General features: G+C 28.9%; 1 protein-coding gene across 1 annotated transcript in view; it reads right to left on the minus strand.

Moving 5' to 3' along the window:
- Nucleotides 1–10,069, minus strand: part of LOC134241327 (protein trachealess-like) — a 47,699-nt gene extending 37,630 nt beyond the window's left edge. Inside the window, exon 1 of the mRNA XM_062723396.1 lies at nt 10,023–10,069. Coding sequence (XP_062579380.1) covers nt 10,023–10,048 — 26 coding nt within the window. The 5' untranslated portion in view covers nt 10,049–10,069. The remainder of the gene's footprint in view (nt 1–10,022) is intronic.
- Nucleotides 10,070–10,438: the final 369 nt, after the last annotated feature.

Raw genomic sequence — 10,438 nt, forward strand, 5'->3', positions numbered from 1 at the left:
GCCCTTATTACCTGCATATAGAATAAATAAGAGCATGCTCTACATACAAACAATTTCATAAATGATGCAAGCTATTGATAAACAAGTTGATGAAACAAGAATATCAACAAGTTCGTTTAGAGACACCATTTTTGCAAGTTTTTGGTCGATGCAATAAATCATCATTTACCTTCAACCTTCAATGGACATGGACACATTTTCAGCTAAAAAATTTCAAATTTATTTTTCCCTTTTTACAAATATTTAACGGAGGTCTTTCTAATGATCATCAAAAATCTGAACTTGGTTGTTGAGAACCAAGACAGATTTAGAGCTCCAAACCTTTGTTATGTAAACAGGGCACTTGCTTTGTTTTTGTTTACATAAGTTAATATACTAATGTAAATTCGCAGATAATACCAATAAAGAAGTTAATTCTAAATACGATCAGGCAGTTTCTAGTGATTTGCTGAATTTTATTTTGTTATAAATATGATATTTTCTATATGTAAACATAATTGTTTACATTATGAAGAAGTTTAGTTCTGTATATCGTTTGTTAATGAACAAATGATGTTCTAATTTTTACTGATCATTAGATGATGCCCTAGTTAGTAACTGTAATCATTAAAATTGCTTTTAAAAAATTCAGTTGAAACTGTTTTCATGTCCCTTTAACAAATTTAACATATTTTTTTTTCTTTTTTTAAAAGGAAGTGTATTATTAAAATAGAATTGTATTAGATTGTTTTCTTACTGAACATTTATTCAAATTAATGAAAAAGCGTTGAATTTTTTCTTCTTCTTCGTTTTAATTGATCTGCATTTTAATTTATCGTGCGACAAATTTGGTGATATGAGGAGAATTCTTCGAGAAAAAAAACAAAAAAAAAACGAGAGACTGCCAATGACATTAAAAACTTATCATTCACTTTCTTCACATTGGGGCTAGGTATAAATAATTATGATACATAATGTGCGGGATGTGTATTTTTATTTAATCAAATACCTTTCTGGGAATGTGTGAACCTGATGAAAAAAAGAAAAGGTATTTTGCTAATACTTATTGAATTACTTTTAAAAAAGAAACAATACAAAATTGACCTTTCTTGAGGCAAGGTATAAAAGAAATACAGATCAATTATTTCGGTGTCCCATATTATTTGTTTTGTAAAGAAAAATTCTATTTTGATAAAATATTAAAAGATCAATTATATTTTTGATATTTATGTGAAAGCCACAATAAAGTTTGTGTAATTGTCGTTTCTGTTTCCTTGTATAGACGCTGAAAGCAATAACCATATTTAGCTGGACCTCGGAGGAATTTTCATCATTTTTATTTTAAAATAAAGTAATAAAGAAAATACAGTCCTTTGTTACGATTTATTTCTTTTTATAAATGATAGTTTTTAGTGGATTACAAATATAAATTGAAGCCTATTAACACATTCTATTTAAGATTAAAGGTAATGTTTTACAATACAGTCAAAAGTTTTTTAAAATTTTTTGTTTTAATTTTATATTGTACAAAGCATTTATCCATTCCATTGCTCAAGAAAAAAAATATTTAAAACTTTTGAAATCAGTGTTGTGTATTGTTCACATTTAAAATTTGGTACAAATGCAAATATCCGCAATAGTCCCTCATCACAGATTGAGCAGATGGATAAATTCTATATTGCAATTGCAACTCAACTTAATATTGTTTTGCAGGAAGTAAACCAACAAAAACAGAATAAATTTAAATATTAAGAATTTTAAAAAAAAAAACGTATTTAATGTTTAATTTATTTTTTTTCAAATGCTGATAGGATCCAAAGATGGCCAATATGAAAACTGAAAAAAAATATCAATTGATGTAGGAATTCAATAAGGTTATTATTAAAAAAGATATAAAGTGTTTGTTTTAGAATTCAGTTGGTTTTAGTGTGTTTGACGTCATATTCACCATAAATGGAGAGACTGCACACTTTTGTAGTTTTACGGATTTTTATTGTTTCTTTCTTTGTTTTTATTCAGCAAACTAAAAAAGAATTTTTGCACATTATATCCCTTCTTTAATTGTAGCAGTTTTATGTAAACCCTCTTTCAAGACATTTTTTTTCACTAAAGCATAAAAGAACATCATAATGTTTCAAAACTTTTTCCAAAGTTAAAATATTGTGTTTAAAATATAGATCATAGAGCTCTTTGTTTAGTTGGCTGATGTGCACATTAAACTGAGAGTCTGTCGTCCATAAAAGAAGGTATATTACCACTGGTATTAAGCATATATATACCTGTGCTTAACACTTCAGGCTATGAAGCCGCGACAATTTTCCTTTGTGCCAGTATCAAATGTGAGGAAGGGTTTTATCCGAAGTGGGTTTCGATCTCGCGACGCAAGGATCAACTCCTTGTTTCGAATCTCATAATGCAATGCTCAATTGCAGGCAACTCACGTTACTCAAACGTCCGTTTCATGTCCTGATTAAGGACAAAATAGTTTATACCGGTATTATTTTAAAAACCACTGATATCTCTTTAAAAGTTTCATTATATAACATCAGTCAAGTACTTCTTTTTGGACTCAATTTTCATTTATCTTTCTCTTGATATTAAAATAAAAATATTCTTGGAATGCCTCAAAATATTTGCTTTTGATTTGTCCTGTATTGTCGTATTTTTAGCGTGTATGATACTAATGTCAACAATTTTTGTGAGAAAAATGATAAATCATTAGATAACAAAAAATGATAGTGGTAAGGTGCTTTTTTTATCCCAAGTCTACGCCGAATCAAAATTATCAAAACTGTCTATATTTGTAACTAAACATGGAATTTAACAAAATAAAGTAATTAATCATTTAGGACCAGATGAATGAAAAAGGAAATTTTCTTGGTGAGTTCCATCAGCAAGCCTTAAATCACGATACCTTAATAATATCTGACATTAATTTGATGTAATGATAAGAGTAAATTATGTATTTACATAAATTACCATTCTAATTATCTAAATCAATCACCTAGATTTTAATTGATCTGACTATCGTAATATTTAGTCCGAGTTTGTTTGCCACAAACACTTTTGGTGACAGTCCCTATAAGTAGACGACATGTCTCTTAGTTATACCATTGTGTATATATAAATAAACACAATAAAAACCAGCGTATGACAGTAAGTTGAATGTGGAAAGAAAATAGTGAGGTATTGAGGTGCTTAAAACTTGTCTTATAGTAGACTTTTGATCACAAACACTTGTTTCTGTACAGATTTTTTAACCCATGATATAATAATCACACAAGCTATCCAATTCCGAATTGCATGGATTACCCCCTCCCTAGAATCGCACTCATTTACATGTTTACAGGAAATGCACTGGCAAACTGTTTATTACCATTATCTTCTACGATAATTTGTCTACACAACCACATATGGCATACTTGTCTTTCTATTTTCTTTTATCTCCGTAAACAACGTGAAGACTCTGCTACACATAAGGACTATACATAATGAGGATTTTAAGTGCAACGTTTTAACTGATGCATTCATGTACATAGTATGCAATTAGCAAAAACGTGCATGAAAGCAGATTCAGCTTTTGATAGTAATGATACCCATCTTTCCGAACCAAAATTAAGTTTGATGCGATTTGGTCATTTTGGTCCCATCCTTCATGTCACTATCATCTTCTTCACACCACAAACCCCACACACATTTGAATCAGAAGTAATTTTAAAAAAAATTCACTGCCACAGAGAAGGCCAACCCTCTAGAAGAATCGCTATAAACCTACCTTGACGCAATAGGCGTTGGCACGAAAAAGATCCCACACTGCTTGAAGGACCCTGTAAGTGCCTGATTTAGGTTTAAATTTACAAACCTCCACTGTAGCTAGTGTTGGCATCTCAATTATGAGTGAAACATTCTTGAAGGGATTTTTAAAAAACATATTTGAAGGTGAAATTACCTGGTATACCATGCCAGGGATGATGCAAAAGCAGTTGAAATAGCTTACTAGAGAAAAATTTAATTTTTAGGTCTTACTAGATATGTTTAAAAATCTATTAAAATTTTATATCAAGAATGTAAAGTCCCTGTAATCGAGTTATATATATTGCAAAAACAATGTTTTGAAAACAAAAATCAAAACTAATGTTTTTCATACAAAAAATATTATTAGGAATTTGAATTACTTTTTTGTTCACACGCATCTCTCTCTTGGAAAATTTGCAACTTGCATCATGTAATATTTTGATAAATTAAAGGTCAAACAACATCATAAGCAAATTTCACACACATAGTGCAACTTGCATCTTTCGTTGATATTAAGAAGTTAGAATTTCTCAATGAAAATATCGATGTAGTTTTCAGAAGCCATGTATTTCAACACTGTTCAAAGATCTGTAAGAATTCTCATGTGTAACGATTGTTTCCTTTTTTTGCTCAGATCTGTTTTTGTATTGATTTGAAACAGAATATTGTTTTTAAATCTTTACTTTTCTATGGGGATGTCTTTTGCTGTGACCTTCAATTTGACATTTAGGAGTTCCGGCTTTTTTTTCATTTATCAATTTTCACTCTCATGCCTTTTGAATACGAAATAAAAGACATTTTACAGCCTGATGCAACAGATTATGACTCATTTGTTTCATATATTTGGATGTTCGAAGAATGAGACATTGATGGCAAACTGACGTCTAAACTCAATGATGACTTCTATTTTTCTATCCTCAACTTTACTCATTTAAGTAGCATTTTGTCACCTGTATATGGAATCTGTGTATTCCTATTGATTTGATATGCATGAGTATGTTCTATGTACAAACGCTTTATAAAAAAAAAACTTTTGACAAATAAGTTGATGTGGCAAGGAAGTCAACAATTTCGTTTAAACTTCACTTTTGGCAAATTCTGATTGATACAAAGACATTGTTTGCAAATACATGTATATAGTGTCGATAAGTCGAATGTTCACAAACGTCTTACAACGTCTTACAAATTGCAAGGCCATTATTTAAAAAAAAAAATCATCTACAGACTTTTTCACGTTTACCCGATCAAGACCCATGAACGCACGGCTGGTTTACCTAATCAAGAGGGAATGTTTTCTTTTCCACGACTCTTTATCCCTTTTAAGCGGTTTTTGTTGGCTCTACTCATATATTCAGTGTTTGTTGTCCTCATATTTCAATGGTAGGTCTTTAAAAGTTACTTGTGCTCATTGGTTTGAATTTCGACAGCACCAATAATTTTGCATGCTGTTCAGGTAAAGTTTGTCTATTCTTCTGATGTTCATTTTATTTGATATATTTAAATAAGGATTCATATTATGCAATTCATGATCAGTAAGACCTATTTTTTTAACCAATCACTTTGCATCTTTCTGCTGTTCAATGGCAAAAAGGATGATAAGTAAATGGAAATTTGGTTTTCTGCATATATATATTTATATATATATATATATATATATATATATATATATATATATATATATATATATATATATATATATATATATATAGAGATCTGAAAACAAAAGCATTTTCTGCCTATTTGAAACTTTAATTTATATTTCTAAAAATTGCATCATTTTACATATTTTTGTATTTTCAAAAACTTTGTTTATAAATGTGCATCATTGACTTGGCAACATTTGATATTATACGGTTTGTTTTAAAAGACTTCATTTATATTTTACAAAAAAAATTCCTGAAATAAAAACTTAAGATTATTGTAAAAATTTTTGCAAAATTACTAATTTTCTTCGACATTGTTTGTGTAAAAATATCTTACCACATTCCCTTTAAAAAGTTTAAAATACTTTTAAATATAATGTTAATGAAAAAGTTATATGAAGAATTAAATTTGGTCTTAAGTCGTAAGTCCTTTTGTAAAATGGGCCCAAGTATGCACTATCAATTGATATTATTTCATTATTCATAAAAGCAATTGTTTTTTATTCTTCAATATACATGTATATATTATTGTAAAACTTTGAAAATGTTGTATGGCTATTTATATTTTTTGTATGTGAGAGGACTATCTAAGTTTTTGGAACTTGTTTCTAATTCTTATAACATATTGTCAAAAAATATGTTGAAAAAAACTATGCACTCCAATCTACCTTCCCTTTATTTTCACATCGTGTATCACTTTTTTTTCCCTACTGTTAATTCGTCAATTTAGCGATATTTTGCTTTAAATAAAGGCCTAAGCATAGTGAACTTACGATAAATTCTTTTGAAAATGCAGTAGGCTACAAGTATGTTTGGAAAGGGTGAGAGAGAATGCACTTTGCAGTGATCTGTGTTTAAAATCGCAGCCGTGGAACTGCTATCTTCATAGAATGCAATATTTTATTAATAATGACAAAGGCATTGATCGATATAATAACAGTCTACAACCAATACAAATCTGTGAATAGGGCAGAAAAACGAGCCCTGAATCTTTTTAAAAAGATTTTTATCTTTAAAATCTTAATGTACAATTATATTGTAATACTAGTAAAACATTCAAATGATAAATTTTCCCATTCATAAGCGGTCCAAAAGTTAATAGCTGCATAATGCATCATCTTTTAAAAGCGTATTTACTAAACTGATTCTTTTCTTATTTAAGTGGCGGTGGAGTAGTCATAAATGTCTTTTTTCTGTCGGTATAAATGTTATTCTCCCAGACTGTTACTATAACTCACTTTAATTTGTCCTAATATGAGCATTGTTTATTCCCATTAATCACATCTCAAGGAAAATAAATTGTCATAATGCATGTTATCCTCTTAACAATTTTAGAAAAGTTTAGTACAAATGCTGCAATTTTCGACATGTAAGCCACACAAGGCGAAATTCGGTTATTTAAAGGTTAAGTAATAGCTGTAAACATTCTCGATATGGTCCATAAAACTACTGGCTGTAGTGTTTTGTTTTTACTTGTTAAAGAGTCAGTCAAAGTATTACCAATTAGATTACATAAATGATGCATGTAACAGTATGGAAGTTTAGATTGGAAAAAAATAAAATAAAAATTTGAAAATCTAGAATTTGAAATGAAAAGTTTTGTCATTTTCCTTTAAAAATTACGTCTGTCACATAAAATGTAATTTTGCTACTTGGCCACTTGCTATTAAGGAGGCTGGAAAAATAAAAATTAACCAAGAAAATTTTATTTTGAAAAGTAATGCCATTTACCTTTGGCAAAAAAAAATTCATACATTTTAGTTATAAAATATCATTTAATCTTTATATAGCTCTTCTTTTAAAGGGGTACTTACCCTTATATCAAATTTAACTATCATTTTGACACAATATTCCACTATTTTGATAGAAATATCATTTAACTACTTGGGTACTTACCCTTATATCAAATATAACTATCATTTTGACACAATATTACATTTTGATAGAAATATGAGACTTCTTACATACAGTACATGATGTCTGAAGATTTGGCAAAAATATTGAAAATATTTTTTTATTTGATGATAATTATTTTCAAAAAGTTAAAATTAAGTAATTTTGTGGTATATTTTTATTCTTATCATTGTTTTTTTATTATTATTATTGTTTCTTATTTTAATGTTAATGAACATATTCTATTTTGTCATATCGCATATGCAAAAAACCTGTATTTATTATAAGTGTGTAATAGATTTTTTGTGAATAATTTCCATCTCTTTTAAACATAGAAGGCCCGTCTGTGTTTCTTATTATGACATTTGTCTGCTTCATAGAAATAACATACTCCAATAGTACTCTATGTTTAAATCGATTCCATTACAAAAAAAAAATAAAATTTAAAACTAATATAAATATACATATATATACAGAGAGAGAGAAAAAAAGAAATAATTGTGTGTTTTTTAAAAATGAAATTGTAATTTATATATCATTACATATTGCACAATTTAACATAACCCCATCAATTGGAGAGAAAAAATTGTAAATAAATCAGTCTTCATAATGTGGTATTCAATGACCCCGAAACGGTCAATATGCTTTGTCTTTGCCTCGAAGGGCAGTAACCAAATCCATGTTATCTGAAATTGACAATCTAGGCTATTTTGCATATTAAAACATCTTAAGGGAATTCTCTTATTATTTATGTATGAATTATGATATTGTTAAAATGGGGAAAATTAATCAAGTTTTTGCAAAACTGTTTATTTAAAAAGACAAACTTCTTCTCCAGTTTTTCTTTTCTGATGATATGGTAATTAACCTCAGATCTCCATGTATCTTATCATTAAAGTCCTTTTATATAAAATATCTGCGTTACTATAACGATTATTACAATAGAAATGCATAATTTAATATCAAGATTTATCAATTACTCAGTATATGAAATTCTGTTCAATTTATTTCATCCTTTTGTGTTTGAACAATATTTTGATATACCTTTTTAAATATATTTGTTTAACTCGATATTATATTTCAGATAAATTTACTTTTAGTTTGATGCTGCCTGCATGATATAAAGATCACTCATAAATTCAAAAACAAATTAAAAGATCTTAATGAGACGTTTTATTGAAAAATGAATTTATTTGTCACTTTTCCATCTGCACTGTCGTCAGAATATCTATTTCCTCTCTTTTTTAAATGTCAGATAAACTCAGTCAGATGGAGTCTTGCAAAAGTACCAGGAAAATTGCCTGCATTCTGCCAATTTTGAACTGTGCAGACGATTTGCCCTTGATGACACTAATCATTCTCCTTAGTAGAGAAATGTATTTCCGTTTGATATCAATACATCTTCGATCATGACTCGATGTAATTGATAGATTTTACAATAATGTTCGATCTTTTCCTTATCTTGAATTGTTTTACAAATTCATTCTTTTGTGCAACCTTTTGCAATGCCTATGTCGGAAAAAACAAGATGTTCGCCGGTCTCAATTTTTTTTCTTCTCCTAAACCAGACTTTGTGGTTCAACTATTTTCAGAGCAACGGGTCCGTTTTCTAAAATTATCTAAAACAAATGCAAGGCTTTGCCAATCATGCGTTCTGTATTTTATTCCATATCATTATAATTACTTTGATCGTTTTAAGAGCTGGTAGGCGGAATTCATGCATGTAAATTTAGCAGTGCATACGTGTACAGACTTTTATAGTATTTAAAATTTAAAATATTTTTTATAATCCAATAACTTTCAAATTTTAAGTTTTATCGGTTATATTTAATAATTTATCCTTTATTATTATTATTTTTATTATTAAAAATGATAAATTAGAAAAATTTAAAGCAAATTTTACAAAAGTTTTCATTATCAACATTTCTGAGACAATTTAAATTGATATATTTTTTTAAATTAATTAGATAAATCCCTTAGCTGTATAGACAACACATAGATGTATCAAATTTCATGATTAATCATCGATGTACTGTTTAAAAATTATACCGTAAACGGTGCATGCAATGTTGCCTTATGGAAAAGCAATCAAAAAATAAACACATATATCACATATGACAGACAGAGAAAAAAATATTTGTCAGCTTTAATGCAGCGTGTGTTATAAATGTTTGAAGTTAAGATGGCTAATTTGACGAATTTTACTTTTGACAATGACAGGCATTGCTAGACACTATCTGACAAGATTTCTCCGTTAGATTAAGTGTAAATCAATATATAATCATTCAATCTTTGTGTTCGAAATTTATAATCTCTTTTAAGTGCAAGATGCACATTAATGTTTGAAAAGTCGTGAATCTATCGTCGGCAGGCGTTGTTATCATTTTTTGAAAGCATTGCTTTTCAAGCATGTAATTAAAACAAAGTATTTATCAACTGAGGTTTTATTACATGTGTTAATACTTTTTACTTATGTCAATTTTAGATCCGAATGCCAATTTGTCTTCGAATTTTATCCATGCCTTATAGCCAATATTTATCGTAGAATGAAAACTTTTTTTTAGTTTGCAAAATTTGATTCAAAAGCAAATTCGAATATTTTCATGATAGTACTTCTATCATGCAATAAATCAAATATTTCTGAACGTGAAGAAACGGACGTTAATTTCTTTTTTTCCATTTTGAAGACTTGTTGATTGTATGCAGTCTTACCTGAAGTCAAGTAGAGAAGTTCCCATGCCGAAAGCAGGTGGTTGCAGAGGCTGACGAATAACATCCCAATGATGGAAAAAAGCTTGATCGTTCATACTTCAACACTGACAGAAAACAGCCGGAGAGGGTAAGGATAGAGAAATTTCACGGCTTATTCAGAACAAGTTTGCATGTTTGTCTTCCTTCGATGCTTGTATCCTAGAAATCTTTATGCTTACAGCAGAAACTAATGATATTAAGAAAGCAAACTTGAATTTGTTGGAAGACATCGATGTGCGCCCATGCGCAGAGAGAAAAGAACATCCCCCATTGATGCTAATTTATTCGCACGGTCTAGTTGAGTAAGAGGTTTTCTTTTACAATAATGTGATTTTGTTAGTATTGATCTGATTACGAAGAAAAATGTCATTTAAAAG

This window comes from Saccostrea cucullata, unplaced genomic scaffold (assembly GCF_032062105.1).
Source record: "Saccostrea cucullata isolate Sc308-1 unplaced genomic scaffold, CSIRO_AGI_Scuc_v1 ctg206, whole genome shotgun sequence".
Lineage (NCBI taxonomy): Eukaryota > Metazoa > Mollusca > Bivalvia > Ostreida > Ostreidae > Saccostrea > Saccostrea cuccullata.